At 44.4% G+C, this 27,797-nt stretch overlaps 2 protein-coding genes across 4 annotated transcripts in view; one reads left to right on the top strand and one right to left on the bottom strand.

Annotated features, from left to right (window-relative positions):
• The window catches only part of RELCH (RAB11 binding and LisH domain, coiled-coil and HEAT repeat containing), a 75,419-nt gene extending 61,534 nt beyond the window's left edge, over positions 1–13,885 (bottom strand). The window contains exon 1 of one of the 2 annotated variants that reach the window (XM_080579275.1): positions 13,259–13,885. In XM_080579275.1, the coding sequence (XP_080435401.1) occupies positions 13,259–13,754 (496 nt within the window). In that variant the 5' untranslated portion in view covers positions 13,755–13,885. The remainder of the gene's footprint in view (positions 1–13,258) is intronic. The other variant, XM_080579274.1, reaches the window with a different exon arrangement.
• Positions 13,886–14,034: 149 nt separating this feature from the next.
• Positions 14,035–27,797, top strand: part of PIGN (phosphatidylinositol glycan anchor biosynthesis class N) — a 111,315-nt gene continuing 97,552 nt past the window's right edge. The window contains exon 1 of one of the 2 annotated variants that reach the window (XM_080579277.1): positions 14,035–14,101. Coding sequence is in view for 1 of the 2 variants with exons in the window: in XM_080579276.1 (XP_080435402.1) it covers positions 27,163–27,378 (216 nt within the window). In the remaining variant the exon portion in view is untranslated. Of the gene's footprint in view, positions 14,102–18,253; positions 27,379–27,797 lie in introns of those variants that run through there. The other variant, XM_080579276.1, reaches the window with a different exon arrangement.

Raw genomic sequence — 27,797 nt, 5'->3', positions numbered from 1 at the left:
AAATTACAGCTTCTACAACACAAACTAAATGGTTAGTTTGGGTAACGTAACAAGACTTGTATCACTACGTTGCTGTAGCATAATGCCTTTAAAATATGCGGTGTGGCTACAGCATGGGCTCCTATCACGGTGCCCACACGGACCTCACCGACCTCAGCTAGACCGGCAGCCTCTGCCCCGAGGCACCGACGCTCATGAGCCAAGGGGAAAGTGGGCAGCAAAGGCAGCCCCCTTCCTCCCATCCAGAGCCAAAACACTTCAACATGAAATGCAACCTCGCCCCTTACTACCTCCTTTACAGGCAGTCGTCCGTGGAGACTTACCTCCCAAGACTAATGCCACCATCCAGAAAACTATACAATAACATTTTATAACCTCAAGGTTTATGCTTCCATAAAGCATATACCTGCACAGCAAAGGATCAGATGGGGACGTCGGTACCTTCACTGCAGGCCACACAATGGCCTCATTCACCCAGAAAATTAGCAGGGTTGTTTGAAGGAGAGCAATCGGGATGGGAAGGGTTGTGCTCAGCCCATGCAGCTCACCTAAGGAATGTGAAACATCACCATTTTTCTCAAGTAGAAGTAGTTGCACTCTGAGTGGAAGTATCGCAACTAAAGCATTCGGGAGAGAGAACAACTTTTTGAACCAACTGGGAAAAACACATTTTTTTTTTTTTTTAGGAAAGACAGTATGTTTCTTTAGTTAATGTCTATTTAATGAAAAAGAAAAATCTTAGCTTCATGCTATTTGGCAAGGAAAAAATCAAAGCAGAACCCTGCAAAGTGCTAAAAAAGAGAAATATGCTTTGGCTGACCTCCGTTTCTGTTCTAGCAAAAAAAAAAGCAAGGCAGCAGTGGGAAGCCATTTTGCTGTTATTACATGCACGTTCTCACCAACAATCTTCTGCACATAGATTTTGTATTCCTTTATATGTTTTCTGAACTAAAGCACCTTTATTTTTAATCAGTAATTCCTTCCGAGTAAAAGGAAAACAAACCCTGCTGTCAGTTTCATATTTCAGAAATATCAAAACAACAGGAACAGTGCTGACAAGGAGGTATTAAAAAGCATAGCCCTGTGATGTGGCAAGACAGAGTGCCAGGGATGCACAGAAAGCAAGCAAGAGAGGGGTAGGCTTTTGATACCTCCTGCTAGTGAAACGCCAGGAAATAGACTGGGATAGTAACAGAGAGCCTGCATATGTCTTGTCTCCCACCTGAGCCACTGGAAAGGTATTAAGAAAAATCAAAAAGCAAAGAATCATACTTGATACTCAAAGCTAAGTTTTTTAAACCATCTGTTGAAAAATGGAACCGCTTTCATTTCTTTTGTGAAGTTAAAACTCAGGCTCATCATCATGTTTTGCTCACTGACTTATCTTTTAAAATATTGCTTCATTCCAAAGGAAAAAAAAAAAAATCCAATTCCCTTCTTATTCCCAGACCTGTCACCTGTATTATGTGCAGGTTTCTGCTGACAACTTCTGTTCCTTGGGCGTATTCACCTCTTTCTTTCAATGCAACCTGAGTGTAACTGTCTCAGGGAGGAAAAAACAGACAAACCAAAATCAAAACAAAGTGGTAGCTCCTTGCACTAGCATACATAAAGATAAGGCTAAGTTTTGTTCACTCTGATGGTAAAAACAGTTTATTTCAACTAATTTATCTAAAGGGATGCAACAGGAATCACATTAACCACAAGGTACAAAAATGAAGCATAAATAAATTGCCGTCTTCTACATTAGTACTTAATTAATATTCTTTATGTAAGCATAATATCACGTATCTGCTAAAGACAGACAAACCAAGCAATACTGCTTCTTGATGAAAATGCTCAAGAAATAGTATAGATCTTTTAGAAGCTATTTGCATTTACTTTGACAACAGCTGAATTTTTAAAAATACTTGTTGGTAAAGCAGCCATCAGTAAAGCAGTTGTCACATTTTCTTGATGGCAAGAAATCCTATCACTGCGTACTAGCAATTAACCAAGCAGAGCATGTGAAGACCAAGATCTTTTTCCCTGAAATTCAAGAAGTAATAAAGGTAATACCATTAGAAATTCAAAGAGGATTCGTCTTTTGCAAGCATAAGCGTTCACTTGTACTGAAAAATTTCTGTAGCAAAACTGCTACCATGCTTTAAACTGATGGGGGTAGTAAATGGCTGCTGGCAGTTTGGTTCAGATGAGCATCCATACAAAGCAGGAGGCAATGCAAAGAGAATTCTTCACCATGAAGACCAAAGGTAGCTTTTCACTAGATATTTGATACACTAGGACCAAATCTTTTCCATTTTAAGCCAGGCTTCATGTGCATCTTATGCAAGGAGATACAGCTGTAAGAAGACAGCTCATATACATGACAGGAAGATGCAAATGTTTTCAAGACAGTAAAAGTTCAAAGTTCATTAATCTAGCTTAAAACTTACGCCTATCATGCTATTATGAAACCATCATCTAGACTCTTCAGAAGCCCATCCTCACACATCATTCTTTGGAGAAGGAAAAAAACACTACATTTCACCAGAAAAGGAAACAGAAATGGAAAACAAAGAAAACACTCCTGGAAGACAATAAACCTACATGTTTAATACAGTTCCACTTGTCATTTATCGTAGCCTTACTAAGGCAGGAAGGTGGCCTGGAAACACATCACAGACCTGGAAAAAAAACATTATGGAATGTTGTTCATGCTATCAGATATCAGAAAGTATTTACACAGAATTTTGAGTATTCGAGCTTGCAGAGTTCCAGAAGCTCACCTTCCAAAAGCATGGACTTTTTTTTTTGAAACACTTCAGAGAAGGTCAAAATGCTCTGACATTGGTGTTAGAAGTATTGCACAAGCAACTTGATCTACCAGAAGTAATTTATTTGACAACACGCACTCTTCACTAAATTAAATTTTAATTACATAGGATTTCAACCTTAACGAGGCCTCCTTAACATTAGATTTCCAGGTTATATCTAAAACTGCGGAGAGGTACAAGTTACTCTTCATTCTTGAACTGAAGATAGAAAATTTGTTCTGTAGAAAACAGATAAAGAAACAGGGAATTGCTAAGGTTTATTTTTCTTATGAATTAAAAAAACATAATTCAACCAACAGACATGCTATATAATTTACTGTTATGCTACATATAACAGTAAATTAGACTCCAAATTTTATTAGCTGCAGTATAATGAAAGTAGTTGGGAATTATAAATGTCAGGAAACCATGTAATTACAATTATATTTGAGAGAATCCAAGAAAAAAATTCTGATTACAAGATACTCTCAGATCCATAAGAGATGATAAAGCTACACATGTTGACTACTGCAGCGCTTTTCAACCTACAACCCATGGACTACTATCAAGGCAAGCTTTAGGATACGTAAGGGTGTGATTGCATGCAACTTTAGAAAATATACAGAAGTTTCTCCTGTTATGAAGCTCTTCCTCCTCCTAATCTACACATTAAAGTACAGTCAAATTTTCTATCCCAAGGAAGCTAAGGTCATAAGGAAAACAAAGCTGATTTTTTTGAAGGTGTCTGTAAGTCAAAGACACTGGAAAAAAACACTCCATATCCATCTGAAGAAGCCAACAGTACAACATTTTACAGAGTACAGCTCATCTTTATATTTAGGACACCCAACATAATTTTCAGGTTCCCAAGAAGATATAGGCAAACCAGCAGACTGGCAACAGAACCCAACTGACAAGTTTCCTTAGAAACTATTCAGGTCTGCCACTTTTTTCTTTTTCTTCTGTGCTAGAGGAAAAATAGAAGAATTGCTTATGTTCAGGCCTAAGGAAATACTAGTGTCAGAATATGTATTTTAGATCTCATTCTGTTGGTGGTACAGAAGTCAGCAGACTAGGTATTACACCTACCTTAAACGTTCAAGACCTAGCCTAAACTAGCCCTTTCTGTCACACAACAGCTTGCTTGCTCTCTTCTAGAGCACTGGTCTATAGAAACATGTCCTTGAATTACTCACATCTTCGGCCGTCTTGCACAACATCACAGGCAGAAACAGCAGGAACTGAGGAAACTGGGCATGGACACCACGTGGGAGAAAGAATAAGCACGTGCAAGCGGTAAAAGAGGAAGTTTTAGCTCCAAATTAGTACCAAAATGCAAATATGTGTATGTGAATAAACCAACCGGCAAGAGGGGTACACTCACAGATGTGGAACAAGATAAAAACGCAAACAGCTTGAATGGAGATGTCTCTACACTGAAGAATCTGACATCATTAACACTTTGAAAAGCGATTATCAATTTACAGCTTATATTTGTAGCCACATTATGTAGCAACTGAAATAGGTATTTTGCGTAGTATCTTGTGCAATACATATGAATTGAACAATTTAATTCCCCATGTAGCGGCTTTCTTTACTCTAAATCTTGCCAGACTTGACAAGACGACAGTGGAGCAATATCACTTTGAGAAGTCTTAACTGGCTGCTGCATTTAGAAGTTCTGACATGTTTCAGCTTCTTCCCAGCTTCCCACTGCTGCATCAGCCAGCAGCGCAAACTAGATCCACGGCAGCAGATACGTGATCTAGCATGAAACCTATCAGGAAGGAACAGACTTAGTGGTCAAGTTTTTAAATCAATTTGAAATTTCACAGTGAACATAGCAGATCAACACGCTCCACATTGCTATGCTAACTCTGATAGGGAACTAGGAGCCTTTAAGCCATCTATTGCATCAGGCACTAAATCGTACACACCCAGTCGATGAGCGTCTCTTTTGCCCTTGCCCAGATGTTCTTTCTTTGATGAATTTTCGAAATTGCTACGTGCTCAAAAGAAGTTCTCAGAGCACCGTCAAATTAAAAGGGAAACTAAATTAAGTACAGCTCCTAGAATAAAATTAACTTTGAGCCACCAGAGCAATCCACTTACAAGTCACCTAGAATTTTAACAGGTGTTCAAGATGATCAGATCATGCTAGCCCATGACAGGAAATCCAAACCAGTGTGAAAACAGATGATCAATACATTCACCTACTTCATGCTACGAAAACTCCTGGGAAGCATGAGGGTTAAAGCCCTAAAACTACTTGGAGAACGCTTATCTATGCTTGCTGGCCACGAACAGCAGAAAAAAACAAATCACCAGTTATGTATAACAAATGCTTTGCTATATAGATTGCAATAAAAAGATAATGCTTTCTCTTACGGAAAGGCATGAGCAGAAGCTCCCGTGCAGGAAGCCACACAAGCACAAGATCGATCCCGCAGCCTAGCAGAGAAATAGCACGCTCACGAGCCACTGACTGGGGTTAAGATACAGATCCAGGCACACCCGGGCTGACCTCGCAGAGAGCCTCCCAGCAGCAAACATAGTGCTCTGGTACATCTGCTTACAGCGCAGACAGAACAGGCAGCACCCATGATACTTGAGCCCAAAAGAACTCAGTTGGCCCTGCTAAAAGCCACTGAGTGTTGCTGCAGCGAACACAAAGACCCCAGGGGCAATTTACCTTGGGGAAAGCACCAAGGCTCCAGCTGCCAGAGCCTCCCAAAAGAGAAGAGCTAAGGGAGAAGCATGGTGCTGGGGCACGACTTCCAGCCCCTGATCCCAGCTTCAGCAGAAATTAGGAAAGCATCAACAGAATCAAGTTAGCTCCATATGCTCTGTGTTGCAGCTCTGCCTTTCCCAACGCATACAAATCAGCTTGCAATACAAGGATTTTTCCTTTCTCTGCAGTAACCAGCTTTTAGTGATATTCTCTGATGCCAGGCAAAATTATCTTGCATCAATCCAGTCCTTAAGTGGCTGACTTTGACGAGGAACTACTTAACATGCACAGATGACACCCACCTTAATTCTCAAGCACCGTCTTCACTCAGTTTTCACATTATTTCACCTCCAGCATATTCTCCTTTCCCTGATTTTTACACTTATCTCAGGATAGTAGTAAATTTTCCAATTAAGTTTTAACACGTCTAAACTGATTTTATACAGAATTAAAAAAAATATTAAAAAACTAAAACCGAGAAACTAGAGACTGAAGCATCTCTCCCACAAGGAAAGGCCAAGAGAGCTGGGACTGTTCAGCCTGGAGAAGAAGAGCCTTAAGGTGGGATCTCATCCATGTGTACCAACACCTGGAGGGAGGGTGCAAAGACGAGGGACTTTACTCAGTGGTGTCTGGGGACAGGACAAGAGGCAAAGTGCACAAACTGGAACACAGGAGGTGCCATCTGAACACCAGGAAACACTTTTCTTTTTTTTTTTACTGAGCAGTGTCAGAGGTTGCCCAGCAAGGTTGTGGAACCTCCCTCCCTTCTTGAAGGTATTTGAAAGTCGCCTGTCAAACGAGTATTTGCTCATTTTTACCCTGCCCCACCAACATCAAACCAACATGAAAAAGTACTTGTTATATAAATATTTTTTTTTCCTGTGAGTTTTTATGTAATAGTATTTCCTTCAATTCAAAAGCAAAGTTACATCACCACCGTGCAGAGTTGTACTGCAGGAAGGGAGGAATTAAATTGCCCGTCCCCTGTGGTGCACAGAGGGGAAAGAGTTCGGTATTTCCCAAAGGCTTTTTCAGCTTGGTCCATTTAAAATCAACAACAAAAACAACACCTCTAAAAAAACCCTTCTTGTCCAACAAACTCAACATACACTTTATACCATGTCTTAGTCATCTGTATTGTAACTAAAAATCCAAAGCCTACAAGCTTACCTACAATTTTCAGCCTTTGCCCAAGAGGTATCAAATGCAGTTTTATCAAGCCTACACCTTTACAATATACTAGAAAATCAATGACAAGTCATACATTTAATGTGAATAGTTGTAATGCAGAACACGCAACAAAATCAGGTTTTAAGACATATCTCCATGTGCTGATAGGAAAGATACTTCTGATGCTGTACTTGCACATGACACCAAGTTAGGTGCGTGTGTCGATCTGCTCGAGGGCAGGAAGGCTCTGCAGGAGGATCTGGATAGGCTGGACCGATGGGCTGAGGTCAGCTGTATGAAGTTCAACAAGGCCAAGTGCCGGGTCCTGCACCTGGGGCGCAACAACCCCAAGCAGAGCTACAGGCTGGGAGATGAGTGGTTAGAAAGCTGCCTGGCAGAGAAGGACCTGGGAGTACTGGTTGAGAGTCAGCTGAATATGAGCCAGCAGTGTGCTCAGGTGGCCAAGAAGGCCAACAGCATCCTGGCCTGTATAAGAAGCAGTGTGGCCAGCAGGGCTAGGGAAGTGATTGTGCCCCTGTACTCGGCTCTGGTGAAGCCACACCTTGAGTACTGCGTTCAGTTTTGGGCCCCTCGCTACAAGAAGGACATGGAGGTGCTCGAGCGAGTCCAGAGAAGGGCAACGAAGCTGGTGAGGGGTCTGGAGAACAAGTCTTACGAGGAGCGGCTGAGGGAGCTGGGCTTGTTCAGCCTGGAGAAGAGGAGGCTCAGGGGCGACCTTATCGCTCTCTACAGGTACCTTAGAAGAGGCTGTAGTGAGGTGGGGGGTGGTCTATTCTCCCACGTGCCTGGTGACAGGACGAGGGGGAATGGGCGAAAGTTGCGCCAGGGGAGGTTTAGGTTGGATATTAGGAGGAACTTCTTTACCGAAAGGGTCGTTAGGCATCGGAATGGGCTGCCCAGGGAAGTGGTTGAGTCGCCATCCCGGGAGGTCTTTAAAAGACATTTAGATGTAGAGCTTAGTGATATGGTTTAGTGGAGGACTTGTTAGTGTTAGGACAGAGGTTGGACTCGGTGATCTTGGAGGTCTCTTCCAACCTAGACGATTCTGTGATTTTAAACAGTTCCAAATGTAAGAATGATTTAACTCAGAATTTGTTAGAAATCTTAATTTGGTTTGAAAGTATGAGAACTCTCTGAAACTTCTGTTTTCCATATTTTCATTAATTCTGAGTTTATAGAATACAGTTGTTAGAAACTTTAAATTAATCAGGATGGACTTTGCACGCAAGTCAGCTTCCAACACACTTGGATATCAGTACCTAATTCATCATGGCTTGCCTGCAAATACTAGACAGTTCTTTTAATATCAGGCAATGAATCTTGTGTAAATTTCCAGCAAGCGTGCTCTCGGTAGAACAGAATTTACAAGTTGCATCTTCTGTCGAAAACGACAATTCTCAGAGGAAGAAAAGCTTCAGGAAACTCCATACACTTTGCAGAGAATTGAAATTACACACAGGGAAGCTTTAGAAGCTGCCAACCGCTGGCTCTCAAACGCAATGCTCCCGCTGATGCCCTTGCTCTCCCCCTCCTCTCCACACAACCACCTCTCCCTTCCCCACCAGCAGAACTGATCGAAGGGAACGTGTGCTGCTCCAGCACCCAGTCTGCTCATTGTGATGAAACTTTCACACCAGGCACGGCTCAACTCTCCCGTGACTGCACTAGCTACAGTGCCTACACACAGGTTCACTCTGCTTTCCCCAGCACGGAAAACCAGCAGCAGCTCTGGCATAGGAACAGAAGAGAAAGCCAGGGCTCGTGCAGCTAGATTCCCCAGAGGGTACCCGCAAACATCCTAAGAGTTGAAGGGCGCACAAATAAGTTACTGCAAGGTAACGCCTGGTGTGTCCATAGGAACCCTTGTTACCCAGTGACAACCTGAGCTGTGCCTGCCTCCTCCCAGGGGATATCAGCCTGCCCTGCTTCGCCCATCTCTGCCGGACGTACCTCGTGCTGCCTGGTCGCATCACTTCTTTGTGTCACTGCACCATTACGGGCACGAACCCATCTTCAGATCCACCAAGACACCCCAGAGCGCTCCAATATAGATATCAACCAAAGATTAAACAATTCACTCCTTGGCTGTAGCTATCAAAAATTCAGTTCCTCCTTCCTTCAGCATTACATACAGGTATTTTCTGTCCTTTTGGAGAGACAACATTCAGCGTCTCCCGCCTGTACATAACAGCAGTTTTGACTCCCTCTTCACCTGCACCCTTCAATCCTTTCCTCCACAAGAGGAGGACCTTTCCTAAAACAGGTATTAAACCCACTGTCTCACCCACAAGCCATCAGATCACCATTCATAAAGAAACCAATGAAAGTTTTAAGCTGATAACGAAAGCAAAACAATACAAGGCAGAACCCTAGTCATTAGAACAGCAGATATTACATCTTCTTCTTAATTTCCAATCCTATTTAGATTGCCATTAAAGCTGTGGGAGCTCTTTTGACATAGTCCTCTTCTGAAATACCTTCATTTAAAGCAAAAATCTGATGAAACACAGATCATGACGGGGCGCGTACAGAGTCACAGCATCACTGTGCCTGTAGCTCAGGATTCAGAGCTGTGATGAAGCCTCCCCCTTCTTGTGATAGCATCATCAATGTGCTCTTCCTGCGCCCTTCTTCCAGTAGGACCTAGCTGAATTCCAAAGGCTGTAAGCAAAAACAGAGATACTTCACTGTATCTGAAACACACACACAAATCCCAAACTGCAAGAAAACCCTGCAGTTTACTGCACAGTAGCAGGATCAACTCTCTCTATATTTGTACTCACAGATTAACTTAATGTAACTGGAATCAACCCCCTGGCAAATTACAAACAATTTCACTTTTGAAATATCCAGAAAAAAATCATCCCCTGAAAAATACAAATGCAGCAGACAAGTTTAATCCCTTCATGATTTTCTTTAAAGCCATTTCAAATTTTTAAAATATTTCTCCTTTATAAAGAAGAAAATAGAAGGCAGATTTTGAGACTAAAGCTAACTCTAACAGTGTAAGCTGCATCCCTTCAGGAAACAGCATTCACCAAGCGTAATACTCACAGGGCACCATACCAAACACATAAGAAATGCAAGTCTTCATCACCTGCTATGCTCAAGCCTGAATTATGGCTGTCAAATTAAAGGACTTCTTGGCACAACATTTGAGGCTGGGCAACAAAGATGAGACATTTGAGCCACTGGATTATTTCTAATCTTTAAGTGTCTCAATTTATATGATACAACGGTGATGGGGAAGGGACCGTAATTTTACTTCTAAAACGTAGGTGCTAACCAAAGCCTCCTCAGAGATCTGGAATACCGTGTGAAGCAGGGACTTCCAAACTACACCACTCATATGACTAGCATTAGAAGAGTGGTAGCAAAATGGTCTAGCAGGTTGGTCACCACTGCTATCGAATCCAATGGAAGAAGCAAACATGCAAGTTTGGGAAGACCTAAGCAGAGATGCAGGATATGAAGGATGACTGCACACAAGTGCTTTGCGACTAAAGGAGCAGCGCTGACTCCTTCACAATGACAATTTTTTTAAAATTCCACAAACAAAAGTGTTAGACACCATACACCTTTCCCCGTTTTTCATTACGGTACAGCTTTATCTCTGTTTGCAGCTGTGACATATTGCTGCTGCAAAATGGAGGGGTGTTTTTTTCCAAAAATACAGGAGATCCTAGTCATCTGACTATCAACTGCTTTGTAACCAAGCGCTCTGAAGCACGGTTCAGAGATGAAACAGCTTCTAAGTCACTAGTTGGCCACATGATGCTAGTTCTTTAGCTGCTAGGATACTTCACTAAAACCTCTTTGTAGTAGTCCATAAAGAGAAAAGGGAAAAAAGCCCAAGACTGCATATATTATATATATATATATATATATATGTGGTTAGCACCATATATACATAACCATATAACCATATTTTAGCTTGCCTAAAACACCAAGAGCTGCCGATGAACAGTTGCAGTGAAATTCTCCCATTGTGCATATGAATGCATATACAGTGCAAAGCTGCCCATAGCTCAGTGGAAATCCTCAGGCAGCATTCCAGACATGCTTCACATTCAGTGCCAGTCACCTTTTCCACATCCACTCAGACTACGGAAAACCTCAGCATACAACCAGAGTCACCTAACTTGGGAGTAGGGGATAGCAGGTGCAGGGCCTATGCTGAGAATGAACTCTGACTTTAGGCATCAACACAACTTTTTCACGCTGAACACACGTGTTTTGTTTTTTTTCCCACTGAGGCACAAAATTCAAGTGACCTTGAAATGTCAATCATACCAAATTCTACTACCTTCTACATCAATAGTTTCTACGAAGAAAACTGCAGTTTTATGCTCAAACTCATTTTGGCATATTAACGTGAGAGCAGGTAGCTGGAATACCCACATATGAATTCTCTGCAAGTCTGCACGATTGCAGGAATAACAGACCACCTCTCAACAGCTTAACTTCACAGCTAACTTAGGAAAACACGCACTCACTGCTGGATTAGACCTGTGGTTTATTTATCTGATCAAATACAATACCAGCTGCTGAAGAAGAAAATGAAAAGAATTCCTGCAAGGACCTTACAATTTTCAGCCCATCAATCTTCTGCAATCAGTTTTAACATTTGGATATTGGCTTAAATTCAGAGATATGAGTCCTTCTCAGTTCTCGTTAACATTAAACAGGCTCAGGCTGAACAGCACCGACGCAAATCACCAGCTCTGCACTAGATCTCCACATCTCAACAAATCTGATGACAAAAAAAGTTCGAAAATCTACTTGAGCTACGCAAAAATACATTTTTCTCATTGTTCTGGATCTGACACCTGTCAACGTCAGTCAATGTTAATTGTCTTTTGAAATGCTTTTGAGACAAAAAAAGCACACAACTTCTGTTATAGACACTGGATTTCAAGACACTTCTATGTAACTTTTAACCTAAGGTCTACCATATCTATTTTTACCATGCCTCACTATTGTTACACTGCTCCAAAAATACATTTTAGCCCCTCTCCTCTCCTCACCTCCTTCCCCCCTTGTTTAATAGTTGCATACTGCTGCCGTGCATTCTGCAGGTCAGCACAATGATCATAAAGATGTTCTCACATAAACGTACATTGCTGTAGAATGCCCCAATTTCTGGGGTGTATAACACCACTTACACAGGCTGCTGTTCTCCTAATCCTACTGGAGTATGTACATCATCAACAACTGGAAACAGCATATCATGTTCGCATAGAAAGGAGAATGTTTAGTCAGTTGGATGAATTGCCTGGAAGCCCCGAGAAAGCTGCTTTTAAGGAAACAGAAGTTTTTGCTGGCCCATGGCCTTGAAGCATGAGCTTCTTCCAACGTTCACCAATCTTATCATGAAAGCAACCACACTGAAGCTCTCAGTAGGACAAAGCCAAGTATGAAATTCTAAGCATTTGTAAACAAGACAAGCAGCATATAAACAACACGGCAGGAATTGAAGAAAAATTCCATCCAGTTTTTAAAATACATTGAAAAAAACGATAAAAGCTGAAAGCCTATGTGCCTCCTACAATCCAAGTCATCCAGATACCACCAGTTCTTTCCAATTTTTAAGTCTGACTGCAGGTCTTTGCAACATTAGAAACTTTATTGTAAAGTAAACGGAAGTATAGGACTACGTGCAGAACGCCACTAGGTATCTTGGAATATACGTATAGATAACCCTTTCAACAGTCTGCTGAAAAGAACAGCGTTCATTTCAGCGCTGGCCAAGGGTTCATTAGGACCTCAAAAGTCAGGTGGCTGGGCAACTTCTCTCTCTCAGTGCCACTTCCATTAGCTACCAGGTTTTTAAAACTCTACTGTTCTCAACAGCAGTATCGTTAAATCACACAAGTAATTCTATTCTAAGACATCTGCTCTACTACTAAAACCTAAAAGCTTTTAAGGCCAGCTATGCCACACCTTTCGAAACACCCTCACCGCTTCCAGTAGGTGCGCTAGTCCAGTATACTTCCCCCCACCCCAAGTGGTGATCCCCGAAACGGGGAGCCCAAGACTGCAAGCGCCTGGAAAGCCTGGCAGCACTGGTTATCGGAAACACTGCGCTAGTGGTGTGCGACCAGGCAGTACCCGCGGAACTGAGGCCCACCCTTGGGCGCCTAAGCACCGCGCTGACAGGAACACCGCGCGGGCTCCTGACAGCCCGTTTCTGACAGCTGTTACGTGACCCTGCGCAACGTGCTCTGGGTGACCCTGCCCGAGCAGGCAGCCAGACCAGGTGGTCTCCGGAGATCCCTTCCAACCTCAGCCATCCCGTGAGACTTTAAAGGGATGGGTCGGGGGTTTCGACAGCCCTTTCGCCATGCAGCACACGCGTTCCTTCTTGAGGGGAGGTACTCGGGAGGGCACACGAGGCCCAGGGCAGCCCAGCACCCATCTCAGGAGCCACCTCAGCTCCTGCCCCGTGCCCGGCCTCCGCCGTCAGGCCGAGGCTCCCCGGGACCCGCGAGCAGGAGGGGGGCAGCCCGGCCGCCCGCCCCGTCCCCCCGGCACTTACTGAGCTGCCCGGGGCCGGGCTCCCTGCCGCCGGCCGCCCCCAGCACGCTGCCGGCCAGGCCTCCCCCGGCGCCGGGCGGCGTGCCGCTCTGCCTCTCGAAGTTGCCGGGGTTGGAGAAGAAATCCCGCAGGCGGGGCAGCTCGCGGCCGCTCTCCAGCAGCTCCGTGTGCAGCTCCAGCGCCGTCAGCAGGAACTGGTCCCGCAGCAGCTGCGCCGCCATCGCGTCCATCGACACCCGCGGCGGCTCCCCCGCCGCCCCGGCCCCGGCCCCGGCCCCGCCGCCATCGCCCGGCGCCCCCGCCGCCCGCGGGCCCGCCGGCTCCTCGGGGCTGCCCGGCTCCTCCCGCCGGGGCTCGGCCGGCCCGCCCGGCTCCGTGCTGCTGCTGCTGCCGCCGCCGCCGGGCCGCCCGCCGCCGGGCTCGTCCTCCTCCGAGTCGCTGAGGAAGGGGTTCACGCTGCTGCCGCCGCCGCCGCCCCCGCCCGCCGCCGCCGCCATCTTGCGGCGCGACGAGACCGCGGCGGGGCCCGCGCGGAGCCGCCTCGGCGGGGACGGGACCGGGGACGGACCCGCCCCGGCTGCTGCGGGCGCTGCCGCCGGCGACGCGAGGCGAGGCCCTCCCGCGCGCCCGCCCGCCCGCCGCCCACTGCGCTCCGCAGCCCGCCCCGCGGCCTCTTCCGGCTCGCCGCTCTCGCGAGCGCTGCCCGCCCGACGGCCCCGTCCCCGCCGCCGGTGGGGGCGTGGGCGGGGCTGGGGGCGTGGTTTGCGGGGGTGGGCGGGGCTTCTTGGCAGCGGGGGCCGCGGAAGCGGAAGGGGATCGCGGCCGGGCGCGCGGCGGGAGGCGAGTGAGTTGTGGCGCCTGCGCAGTGCGCGCTGCGGGGAGCGGGGCCGGGGGACAGGGGAGGGGAGGGGAGGGGAGGGGAGGGGAGGGGAGGGGGTCAGGGCAGGGCTGGGCTGGGCTGGGCTCTGGCCGCCGTCAGGGTTGGGAGCTCCGTCCTCACGGCTCATGGAGTCCTTCCCCAGCTCTCCTGGGCCCCCTTTAGGTACTGGAAGGCTGCTGTAAGGTCTCCCCAGAGCCCTCTCTTCTCCAGGCTGAACAACCCCAGCTCCCTCAGCCTGTCCCCGTAGGAGAGGGGCGGCAGCCCTCTGAGCATCCCCACGGCCCTCCTCTGGGCTCGCTCCAACAGCTCCCTGTCCGTCCTGTGCTGGGGCTTGTTCTGCACGTGTCCTGGTACAGACCCGTCAATCACAGAATCATCTAGGTTGGAAGAGACCTCCAGGATCACCTAGTCCAACCTCTGACCTAACACTAACAAGTCCTTCACTAAACCATATCACTAAGGGCTACATCTAAACATCTTTTAAATACCTCCAGGGATGGTGACTCAACCACCTCCCTGGGCAGCCCATTCCAATGCCTAACAACCCTTTCGGTAAAGAAGTTCTTCCTAATATCCAACCTAAACCTCCCCTGGCGCAACTTTAGCCCATTCCCCCTCGTCCTGTCACTAGGCATGTGGGAGAATAGACCAACCCCCACCTCGCCACAGCAGGGACACCACTTGTCACCGCTCTCCTCTTCGACATAGAGCCATTGACCGCAGCTGTCTGAATGCAACCGCCCAGCCAATGCCTTGCCCACCTGGTGGTCTGGGGGACAGAGGATGGGATACAGTTTTTTTAATCTTTTGATCATCCTATGTACCTTGTGAGAAAAATCTCAATAATTCGATGAAGAAACCCTTAGCCAAGTTCAGCTCCAGCAGTGCCTTTGCTTTCGTGATCCCCTCCCAGACCTTATCCCTGTTATCTTCTCTGGATTTGTGTCCCGCCGCCACTGCCTGTGGATTTTGGTTTTGTGTTTCAGTTTGGCTAAGATGTCCCGACTCAGCCGAGTTGGTCTCCTGCCACCCCTGCCCGACTTCTTGCATGTTGGGATTGAGAGCTCTTGTGCCCTTTGAAAAATGTCTTTCAATATTTCTGAGCTCCCATTCATTCCTTTATCTCTGGGGTCATTTTCCCAAGGGATCCTGTGCACTGGTATCCTAAGTAATGAAAAATTTGCCTTTCTGAACTTTGGGGTCTTGATTCTACTTTATGCCTGTCTCATGTCCCTCAAGACTGAGAATTAGTCAGAGTAGTAAAAAGCTTTTTATCTGGAAGTATACCATTCTCATTAAAATGATGTGAAGGTGTTACCTGGGTTGTGCACCTGACAAGGCCATCTTTTATTACGCTCTGCCTTCAATATGTGTTCATACTGAAGGAAGTTCAGCTCACTGGAAATAATGCTGAACAGGGTCAGCATTACTTTCTCTTCTGTTTCTTTGAAAACATCCTCTTTCAGTTCCTGCTACGCTCGTAGGAGTTCTGTTAGTGTCAAGCTGATTCACTGGGAGTTCTGTTGGTTGCTTTACTGAAAGCAAAACTGGGGTTGAAATCTCTAATGGAAGAGTGGCCAAATTTCAGGGAGGCACAAAGACGCGTTTCTGAGTGTTTGGAAGTGACCATTCTGCTAATTAATTGAAACCGTATCAAGACTACCTATAATCTTATTTTACTGGGCCTTACTAGATATAGGAGTACTTAGTACCATAACTGCAAACTGGTTAATTCGTGTTCTATTAGTATGCCATAAAAGAGTGGTACTCCTGTATTTAGTTTACATACATTTTCCTTATAATGCAATCAATCTGTCCTTTAATAAACTTTTTTATTCCAATAATATACTGATTTCATATTGTGTATATCATAGGAAAAGAGTAGGGGAGTGTGAATGGGTTGTAGCATAAAATGAAGCGGCAGTATATTGAAAATGGGATTTTGACTTAGATTACAATAAAAATAAGAAAAGCGTTTTCTCTTGGTACTTTGGTGGAATCAGTGTGGTGGATTTCGTTAAGGAAATCTTGTCGCTTTCCTTTCTGGAGAGTTAAAGGATGCTCAGTGTGAACTTACTAAAAGTTCACCTGCCTGTGGTCTTTTTCCCTTTTTTCCCTTACTGATGTCCTGTAGCAGCCTCTAGTGGTGATCTGCGATGTTTACAAGTGATTTGAAGTTTAAAGATGGTTTAAACAAGTCTCCGCTTCTTTTAAGGTATGCGATGCTTCTGGCTTCTGTGTAGTTTTACAATAAGGACTAAATTTTTCTCTTCTATCCTAAAATAGTGCAAAAATATTCCTCTTTTTCAGTACTTCCTAAGAGGTTTGTTTTGGCTTATTAAACTAATTGAAATATTTACACTGATGTCCCTCAGTTGCTCCAAAATACTTTATTGGCACCTAGGATAAGGTTAACGCAGCTGAAGTACATATTCCAGAGCTGAAGAACGTAGGAAGAAAAGTGTGTTTAAACTGCCTTGTGCAATAACAATATGCTTAAAAATAGTTTATTGCAGTATACAAATAGGTACTCTAAGAGTCTAATTTAAGAGACTTGAGAAGAAAGCCTCATAAGAAACATCCATCACCGTGGAGGATGTGTGAGGCAGAAAAAGATGCTGAAGCTTTGGAAACAAGGCATTAAATAAGTTTACTTGATGGAGACATCTACAAATTCATTTATTTTTCTGCCTCCAAAAGGTGTGCATTGTTTCTTACTGGAATTAAAATTTTCTTTTGCCTTTAAAGGGTGCAAGTTGTTTGTCTGAAGAATAGCTTACCTTAATATGCCTCAGAAAATGAGGTTCCAAAAATAGGTCTGTCAAGCTGGGTATCCAAAATATGGATGGCTTGTATGGAGATAAAAAACCAAACAGCCTTCAGAGGGTTTTCTTGTGTTTTTTGTTTGTTTGTTTTTGTTTTGTTTTGGTTTTTTTTTGGGGGAGGGGAGTGTATAAAACAAAACCCATTTTTTCTGCCTATGCATATTTTCTCATGGATTTTTAAACGTGCACTTCTTGAAGCAGAAAATGAGTAGAAACACATCGGTCTTTACTCTTCTTGTGTTGATTTTTGTAGGGTTGTTGAATCCTGATGTAATATAAGCTATTTTATAAATATTTTTTGTATGTTAAGTATAGCTTTACCCATAGAAACCGACTTTATAATATATCTGAAGTTGGGATCTGAAGTAAAAATAAGACAGAAGTGAGAAGGGACTCTTGGAAATATTTTCAGCCTTTACAAAAATGCGATAATGTCCCACAAAGTAAGAGGAGAACGTGTAAGTTTGCAGACAACACCAAGCTGGGGGGAAGTGTCGATCTGCCGGAGCGTGGGGAGGCCCTGCAGAGGGACCTGGACAGGATGGGTCGATGGGCACAGGCCAGCGGGGTGAGGTTCAACATGGCAGAGTGCCGGGTCCTGCGCTTTGGTCACAACAACCCCATGCAGCGCTGCAGGCCTGGGGCAGAGTGGCTGGAAAGCTGTGCAGAGGAAAAGGATCTGGGGGTGCTGGTTGATGCTTGCCTGAACGTGAGCCGGCAGTGTGCCCAGGTGGCCAAGAAGGCTGACGGCATCCTGGCTTGTGTCAGGAATAGTGCAGCCAGCAGGAGCAGGGAGGTGATCGTCCCCCTGTGCTCTGCTCTGGTGAGGCCGCACCTCAAGTACTGTGCTCAGCGTTGGGCCCCTCACTACAAGAAGGACATCGAGGCCCTGCAGCGTGCCCAGAGAAGGGCTACGAAGCTGGTGAAGGGCCTGGAACACAAGTCCTGTGAGGAGCGGCTGAGGGAACTGGGGTTGTTTGGTCTGGAGAAGAGGAGGCTCAGGGCAGACCTTATTGCTCTCTATAGGTACCTGAAAGGAAGGTGTGGGGAGCTGGGGGTCGGCCTCTTCTCACTGGTAACTAGGGATAGGGCTAGAGGGAATGGCCTCAAGTTGTGCCAGGGGAGGTTTAGGTTGGAAATGAGGAGACATTTCTTCTCAGAAAGAGCAGTCAGGCATTGGGACGGGTTGCCAGGGAAGTGGTGGAGTCACCGTCCCTGGGGGCGTTTAAGGAAAGGTGGGTCTTGTTCAATCACTTTTTTCTCTCTAGATGTGTTGTTTTGAATCATTTCTGTGAACAGTGGATGTTTGAAGAGCCTGCTGTGAGACGCATGGTGAATAAAACATTTACAGCCTGAGAAAAATTTTAGAAATTTCGGAATCAAACTTTGTTCAAATTTCGTGTCATATATTTCATATTTTTGCAAAAATGAATAGAGAGAAATGCCACTGAAGCCACAACTTGGGGATAAGAGATACGACCTTTTATACATCCACAAATCAGAGAATTGAGTCGTTGGTCTTCATTCACTCAAGTTTGGAAACCTGTGGAAGATGGGTGTATTGTCTGTAAATGTGGGCTGTGCAGAAAGAAAGTTGTGGAGGTTAACAGATGGCTGTTAAAGAAGGCATGCCTTACCATGTTGAAGGACAGTTTAGGTGGGAAAGGAAACAGTGGAAATCGAGTATGAAAATGGTCTTTGTAAAGTCATTCAGAGGTTTAAAAGTACTAAACTCACGTGAGAGGCTAGGCTATGCTGCCTGAATTTATTAACGTGTCCGTTATTGAAGCTTTCTGGAGGTGAAAACAAGGCTTGAAATTGAGAAGGTCTTATTTATTCCCGTCACTGCAGAAGCACACTCCACCAACTTGCAAAAAGATTTCTATATGTACTATGTTTTCCTTATTCTGCCTGCTGTTGTTCAGTCGAGTATTGGAGGAAAATGTGATTGAAGATATTTAAGCTAGCCTGTGGAGGAGGTCATGCGATGAAGGCAATGATGTTAATAAATGTGATATAAGTTGGAAAACAAAGTAAGAATCTGAGGACGTGCTTCGAATGTGCTAAGTTAGCACAGCTGGGAGGTGATGCAGTCCTGCCCATCTGGTGCCAACAGAGGTCTATTTTATTAATTAGAATGGGCAACTGTACTAGAGCAAACTTATTTCAGTTTCCTTCCTTTTTTTTTTTTTTCCTTTAGGTTACTTTCAGTGAATTCTCCAGTCTGTCTCGCTATGCAGTTTTACAGGCAGCTGTGCCAGTCCAACGGAGGGCTTGGCATGGGAATATGTGGATGGGAGCAGAGGACAGGACAACTCTCTGCAGCTGTCCTAGCTTGGTTTTTCTTGTGGTATTTGTGACTGTGAGGACCTCTTGTTCTTCTGACATGGCAGTAGCAGTTAGGTATTCGTGTAGCAACACCTGATGAAATATTTCCCTTGCTGGTTTTAATTATTTTGGGAAACAGATGTTTTTAATTACAAGACAGTTCCTACAGATGGTTGGATACAGGTAAATAAGTGCTACACAGATATGAATAATAGACTTTTTCTGTCACCTTAAAACTAGCTGGTTGTTTCCTCCCTGAGAGCAGGTACCTAATGTAGGTAGAACTTGTCTGTGTGTTTTTAACATGAGACTATATTTGATGTCTGTAATAATAGTGTCTGCTCTTTGTAATCTTCTACGTACCAGTGTTGCATCGCTCCGTTGTTTTGTTAGCAGAGAAATCAGTCAATGAAAAATAACTACTTGTGAAAGGAAGGCAATACAACTTCTTTGCTTGAAGAATTCTCAATAAACCTCAACATATCCGTGATCAAATACTATGTACACTTGCATTACTAGTTTAGAAGTTGAATGTTCCCTTGAAGGTCATACAGTCCATCCTTTTAATGTTTCTGTAATCTGGGCCTTGCAACTAGTTATTTCAGCTTCTTGAATCATTTCATTTGGTGATTGGAGCACTTTTCCCCCCTTGTGCTAGTTTCTTTATGATGAACCTGTACATACTGAAAGCCTGTTCTAAGATGGATCCTGCTAGGGTCTTGGTCTGTAACGGTGCCCACGTACAGTTAAAGCAGAGCCAAGATCCTTCTTAATGCTTGCATAGCCCTGAGAAAGACAGATAAGGCATCAGAAAGGGAAATTCCCTTCGGGAGCTGCCAAACAGGCAAGTTTGGGATGAGGGAGCCGGGTGGTAGGCAGGGATTGCTCTATGGGGCGTGCTGTGGGTGCGGGTTCTGTAGGTTAAGAGTTGTACAATAGCAATTACGCTAGCCAGTTGATTATACCTTATGATCAAAAGCAATTCTACTGGCTAGCAGAATTGGTTGAAATAGTACTTTTATCTCACAAGCTCGTGAGTCCTTTCTAAAACACTTTTTTTGAAAGAGCGGGAACCTGTGAAATGATTATTTGACTTACGTGTTTATTTATTATTGAAAGTGTTACTCTGTGCTTAGAAGGTTGTCTTGCAGTCCTTTTTTCCTTCAGCCTGAAACTATTGGCAAATTGACATTCGACAGCCTGTGTGCAGGAAGTAGCTGATAAGTGGCTTCTTCCATTGAAGATATTTCTTGTTTTTTGGTAGCAGTTGATACTGATCAGAAAATGTGACTTAAGACAAAACTCTCTTGTTTCAGCTTTTTTCAGTCTTAAACTAGCTTCTGTAGAGCATACTTTGAACACCATTTTCTTTGTCTAAATGTTTTCTCTGTGTATATACAGGAAAAAAATGCAAGCTGGTTCTTACTGCAAGCTTAATAGAGCTGAAGGTCGTCTTCCATCCTTTTCCCTGTGTGCTCTACCTTAATATTTGCTGTGTGACTTCGAAGAGTTCGATGCTCCCATCTTTTACTGATAAAGGGAAGAACTGTGCTGCTTGTACTGGTGCCTGTGTCTCACTGCCTGTGTTTATTGAAAATGACTTTACAAATATCTCGTGGGCTTTCAGCTTTGGATTGTCAGGGAGGTCTCCAGTGAGACAGCAAGACTGCTGTGGCAAGTGGTCTTCCGTGCGGTTGTGTTCTTGTAAGTACTGCTTCTTTACTGACCATAGCAGTCCTGGAAGCAGGTGTGCTGGGCTCTGTTAGGTGCTCCTAGGCGGAGGTTCTTTGCCCAAAAATAATCCACAAAACTTGTGAAAAATCTGTCTACGAGATCTCCAAACAGGACATGAAGAAATGAAGTCAAAACATCCATTTTCTCTGCAAGAATAGAGGTTATACAGTGTAATGCAAGTCACTTCTGGCAGGAGAAACAACTAAACAGTCTATGTTTATGAAATGATGAATATATGAATGAAATGTCCATGGAATATGATGTTAAGCTGTAGAACAGTGGTGCTCAAAGAAATCTTGCTTATAGAGTATGGCGGTATGACTCCAAAGTCAAGAAATATCCGAAAGGAATCGTGAATACTGCCTGAAAACAGACAGGCTCCCAAAGTGCTGTTGCTGATGAAATAGCTGATTCACAGCAAAAAAAGACACAGCTGTTGGGTTTGAGTTTTGTTTTTTCTGAGATCTGTACTTTTATAACGGCCTGCATGGTGAGCAAAAGTAATGCTGCGTTTCTCCCTTTCCCTTTCTCTGTATGTGGCTGACTAGTGTTTGCAGAGGATGATGCTCTTGTTCTCTTCCACGCCTCAAAGCGTGAGAAAACCACCCTTGTTCCTTCTCAGCGCCATCATCTTGTCATTGTTGTTCCTGAGTATGTTTCTGTACCTGGGAGACTTGTGGGTACTGTTCCCGTGCTCACAGGGTAATTCAGATTGAATTCTGTAGGCTGGCACTGGAGTGACTGATTTGCAGGGAAGTTCAAGTCATTCTGCCTCGTAGGCCACAGTCAGGTTTCTCCTTGGAGTGTTTTCGCAAAGGAGACTTTTCTAGGCAGGCAAAGCAATTTTGATTATCAAGAGATGTTAAAAAGAAAATTAAATATTCCTTGGGCTCTCTGCCTCAGGTTTGGATGTGCTTTACTGAACCACATTTAAAATTTAAAGCAGATGTCATTTGTTATTATAATCCATAAAATGCTCAGTGAAGATGTTGAACATAAAATAATTATAAACAGATGGTTTAAATTACAAAAGCCACTTCAGTGCAAGAGCAAGTAAAAATACTGTCATTACAGTTTCATTGTCTGGCGGAGCATATTATGCCTCAGCAGAGAAAGAAAATGAAATTTGGGAAAGGAGGAAGAGGGACTTGATCATTATCTCACTTACATTCATTGTATGTGTGAAGTCACGATGAGGTTTTTGAGTTTCCAATGTTTTAAGTATTGTGTAAAGATGCAAGTAGGCTTACTGGGAGGCTGGCTGGTAAGTCTGCTGTATAAATTTGTGCAGTCACTAGGCGTGTGCCTTGACGGCAGGAATCACTTGATTGTATTACTTGACAAGTTTAACTCTTTAAAAAAATCTAGACTAGTAAAAGAATAGGGTAAGGGCTGCTAGCGCTATCGTGGATGGAGTATAATTGCCACACCACGAAAAATACTGTCACACAGCAAAACTCCCATTTCGCTCCCCTGCCCTAAACGGAAGGATCATGTTTTATGTATGGACAAATTGTACAGTCACCAATTTGACAGTTTAAATTACATAATACACAACGCCGTTTAGTTGAAAAATGTATTCGTCAGCCAGAAACAGAGCAGACATTCCTGTCTATTTCTTTTTTCCATAAAAGATACTTACCAAGGCCATTGGTGCTTATTGAAAATGCCTTTCCAATGGATTTTCTTCATCTTAACCAACAGACTTGGCAGTATTTAGTGAGGCATGGTCCCTCTAAAAGAACTGATTAATGTGACTACAGCTCCCTCTCTTGACACTTTATTATCCTTAAAAAATATTCCTGCCAGTGAGGCATACTCCATGTAGTGTTTTGTGCTTGTTTTATTGCATATTTAGGAAAAAAAAAAAAGGCAGGGAAAGGAAAAGTTACATTTCTCACAAAGAACTATGTTATATTGCAGCACAAATATGGGTTTCTTTGCCTTATCTGTAATGCTGAGAGATTATAACTTCAGGGAAAAACAGCTTGGATGGGGATTGCTTCAGGGAAACAAGCATTTCCGTAATTATATCAGCTTTCCCGCTCAGCTTTAAGGGAGCTGATCCTTTTGGGGGGGCTGTGGATGCGGGTTGTGCAGCGGCCAGACCTGGCTGCAGGGGAAGTACTGGGCTGTGGTGCAAGGCGAAAAATGTCTTGTTAGCAGGGTATGGCTCAGCTGGAGAGGAGAGCTGATGTGGAACAGGCTGCCTGCTTCTTGTCTTCCATGGGGCTTAGGGGGCCCATCGCAGCTGTCTTGCTCCCCTGCTACTGTCCCAGTCTGGGTGTTGTAGTTCCTGCACTTACACGAGCACTGGTGAGGAACCTGCCTCTAAAGAGGGATTTCTGGGGTGGTTTTGATAGGTTTGAGTACAAAGAAAGAGGAGGCCTTCTCGGTTCCCCGGCTGGTGGCAGGTGTTGTTTTTTCTTTTTCTTAAAAAAGAAAAAAAGACCACCTCTCACGTGATCAAATCACTTTATTCTGGAAAAAAATAATTATCTGCAGCCAGGTGATCCTTGCTGCTTGTCTTTAATCTCCTAGACTTTAGGAAAGGCATCTGCTGACTCCGTCTTGTTGAAGACTCCCTGTGCACGTATGTGGTCTTTTCTCTGATCACGTACAAGATCCAATAAAGTGAGAAGCTGTGAACACAGTCTGCTGAAGCCCACGAGGCAACCCAGAACAGTGCTAATTTTCTATTTGCTCTGCTCATGTGGCCAACTCCTATTTAATGGACAGTGAACAGCTTGGTGGGTCTTTAGTACTTTTCTGTTAAGAATCCGAAACTCTGTTGTTGGCTCCAAATAGTTTAAATACAAATACATAGTTTAGTTTGTGACATACTGGAGGTTGGACAATGTCGTTATTGGCTCCGTATTTAGTTTTAGGTGGTAGTGATAGAAGGAGAGAAAATACAGAAAAAGAATAAATCAGAGCCTGATGCACTGTTTGCTGCTTGGGCTGAGTCTGTGGAGGAGATGAATTGGCTGCCTGAGCTGTATTATTGTAAGTAGCGTCTTTGGATGGACAGTAAGAAACAACAAGTGATAAATGGGTTGAAACATGCTCCTGACTCTCGCTCTATTGTCTGTAAGGCTAGAAGCTGTAATCTTTTCTCTTAGTATGTGATAGGCAGTAGCTAAATGGAATTGAGTAGAGTAATGCAATCAGGATTTGGGCAAAGCTTAAATCTTTGGATTGTGGGAGGCAGTGCACTGAGTCACTTGCTAGGGGGTTGCCTGGGAAAGCATCAGAGGACCCAAAAATGCTGACACATCCTTAACTTAAGTTTTATTGACAGCAAGATGTAAGATACATCTTCAAGGGAGAGTTTGTTTATCCACTTTTTGGGTGGCCAAGCACACGAGGGCAGAGATTTTTGCACTAGAAATAAACTTAGATTCAGTTCCTTGTCCTCCAAAGTTAAAAGGGCTATGTGTCTAATGCATTTCTTTTTTGCTTCTCTTGACAGGCTTTGGCTTTTGCTTTTTCTTATAACTTAATAGTCAATCTACTTTTCTTTTTCTCCTAGTTTTTTCGTCCTTTTAATATGTCTTGTGGGGTTGCCTTGAACCATCAAGCACCAGACTCTACAGAGAAATTTGCTTGCGATGACTCCTACAACAGGAGGAAGGAGAAGAGGAAGGGTCTCTCTCTTCTTTTGTGTGGTGCCCCATAAAAGCTGGATTCCATTTCTGTGTCTCTGAGGATGCAGAGGAACAGTACGTAGAAAAGCGTTTTTCCTGCTAGAGCAGACGTGTGCTCCTGAGAAGCATTACCTGTACTCCTCTGTGCCTGGGGGGCGTGAGGGCAGACTTCACTGGCTTGAGGGATGTCTGAGCGCCTGGAGTGTACTGGGACAGCTGCTCTCTGCTCTTCCCAGACAGACGAGCGTGCTGGAGAGCTGCTGGGCACCAAGGCGTTTGATACCGAGGCTTTGATCTGCAGCTCCTCTTTACGCTGACAGGTGTGTCAGGGCACCTCTGAGATCCTGTTCCACCTCTGGTTCCCACATTGAACCTGCAGGCTGAGACTGGCTTCTGAACAATCCTGTCAAATGGTGATGCAAAAGCACAGAGGGAGAAGAAAAGGGGCGTAGAAGAGATCTCTGTGTTGCAGATGATTCAGCTCAGTGCTCTGAAGACCTGTGCGTTTTCACATTTCGTGGTGCTGTCACCCCATTCTAGTTGTTACTGCACTGGTTGCGTGGAGGCTGTGGACTTGCAGTCCAAGGCTTTCCATTGTGTCTTTGAGAACAAGGTCAAGTTATGATTCCAGCCATCTTGGAAAAGGGGAGAGAGCAGTGTAAATTAGAGCCCATCATAGGCAGAAAAAAACCAGATGTACCAGGAGGCTGACACGGAGGCTTCTTCTGATTACAGAAGGTCACATCCAGATCTTGCAAGAGAAAACATTTTCACCATATATTTGTAGCTTTACTTTTCCACACTGATGGTCCCTGCACAAGAGCGCAGTGGAGGAGATCACCCCAGGGAACCCATTTGTATTTGAAGTGAGACGCGTTCATCTTTTTTCCTGTTTGTGCTACAAATGCTTATATTTGTAATTACACTGCTTGGCATTAGGCCTTCTTTTTCCATGGAGGTCACTTACAAATTCTGGAAGTCCCCTTGTCTTTTAACCTTTGCTTTCTTCCCTGGTGGTCTGCCTTTCATGATTCAGTGATCCATGGTAAATCAACCTTTAATAGTAAGTCCCAGCTGGTAGTGATTAAGCCAAGAAACAAATTAGTGTCAGCCAAGACCTGTTTCTGCATAGCTGTGGATTGTTTAGACAGGCAAGATCTTACTCAAAATGGAAACTGGTTTTTATGTGGAAAGTGGCCATTTCAGTCCATCATTCAACAATCTTCCACCCATGTCTGTCTTAGACTGTGGCACGTAAGTTCAGAGGGCTCTAGCAAAGGCATTTCTTTGTCAGGGTATACTTTACTTCATTAATCTGTAAATGTTCATTTCCATGTGTATTTAAGCCTCTGACAGGTTATTTCATGAGTCAACGTAACCCTGAATGTTATATTTTACCTTGGTTGCTGTTTCCTCTGCAGGTGGGGTGGTTCAGAACCTGGTCCTTATATTTGATGGTTGCAGTTTCTTCTATAGGCAGTGTGCGTATGGGACCCCTCTGACAATCTTCAGTCTCTAGGAAAAGCTTTCTGAAAATTAATTAGCCCATTTTAATTGATGCTTCTGAACCTTTTAGGCAAACTGCTGTTTCAGCATCCTGGAGTGAAAAGGGGTATTTACCTCTCTTTTCAGTCAGGAACCAAATTTTATCCCGAGCATCCTCTCTGAGAGGACTAATGTGCACAGCCCTTCTCTTCAGGTAGTCTCATTGCTCTGCTTTCTCAGATCCTGCCTGCCTGCCTTGGTTAGGTGTTGGAGAAGAGGTTGGGTCAGAGTAGTTCTTCAGCCATGACCGTGCTTAAAAGTATCTGTCACCTTTAGGCGGGTACCTGGAACCGTGCTTTTTGATGAATTAGTGCAAGAGCTGGTGTGCTGCTGAAGGGAGAGCTGCGGAGATGTCTCATTTGCTTGAAGAGCTCTATAGCTGTAATTACGTGATTTCAAGCAGAAAGATACACGGGAGTGGGGCGGACATGTACAGAAACGCTTGAAGATAAGAAAAGCAGAAATATTCAACTGCCAGTAACCAAAGCTCTACAAGAGAGGTCATCTTTGTGCCTGCTTGTTTTTCTTTCTCCTCACTTTGTAGTCAAAGATGTCGTACTGAGGGCTGAGAAGAAATGGGGATGTGCTCCAAGTGTGGTAGTGTGTGTTGAGAAGAGCTGAGAATGAGATGAGAATAGACCCGTGGAAAGCTGGGTCCAAAAAAAACCTGATCTTGGGTGTTTGTCCTGTGGGATAGAACGGGTGCTTTGATTGCTGGGAAGTCTCAAGGAAACCCAAGTTGAAAATCAGTTACTGGAAATCCTAATTCATGTGGTTCCATGATACTTCTTGTGTTTGAAGAAAACGTGTTTCATAAACAGTCTAAACAACTTCAGACACTTCAGAGTAGCAACGACCAAGTTCGGCTGTAACTTGATCAGCACAAAAAGGTGCAGAAGGTCATTGTTGCTTGTCTACAATTGCTTCCTGCTGACTCTTCTTACCAATGCTCTTTGAGCCTTCTCTAGCCACAGACGTGCTCGTTTGCAAGACCTCACAAGGGCTTAGTGGTTCAAAAACAAGACTTCAGTTAGGGCAGGGAGCTGGGTACCCATCTGTGATCCTGCTTGAGATGGTTACACATCTGCTTTGGAGCTTTGCAAGCGCTTCACATGTGTGGGAAAGTATTTGTGTGCCTGAGGAGAGGACGCTCCTCGTGGTGGTAAGTCACTGCAGTGATGCACAAGGCTGTGCATTATGGGAGCGACATAAGCTAAGCCAGAGGCAGAAGGAGCAGCTATAAGGGGTGTGATGAGGGCAGGTGGGTTGGGAGCTGCCTGTAGTGAAATCATCTAATGGTGATGAGCAATTGGATATCTTGTGCCCGGAAGAGTGGCCTACTATAGTATAATTGAACTGTGGTTGCAAATGAAGTCTTTTTTTGGACTTAATTTTGTAGATCACTGTACTCTGATGACATGGTATTAGACTTGAATTGTGTTGATTACACTCTTTTTGCTGCAACCTACGTCTCAGGCCTGGGGAGATTTAAAGCAAAGGGAAATACTTCGTGCTGTAAACAGTTTAGATTACTAATGCTGTAATTGGAAGAACTTAGAAAATGTTAAGCTATAGAATTGT

Source organism: Anser brachyrhynchus, assembly GCF_964034855.1.
Source record: "Anser brachyrhynchus genome assembly, chromosome: 2".
In the NCBI taxonomy this organism is placed as follows: Eukaryota; Metazoa; Chordata; class Aves; order Anseriformes; family Anatidae; genus Anser; species Anser brachyrhynchus.
The sequence above is the reverse complement of the archived record's forward strand: the minus strand, read 5'-3'. Positions and strand labels throughout refer to the sequence as shown.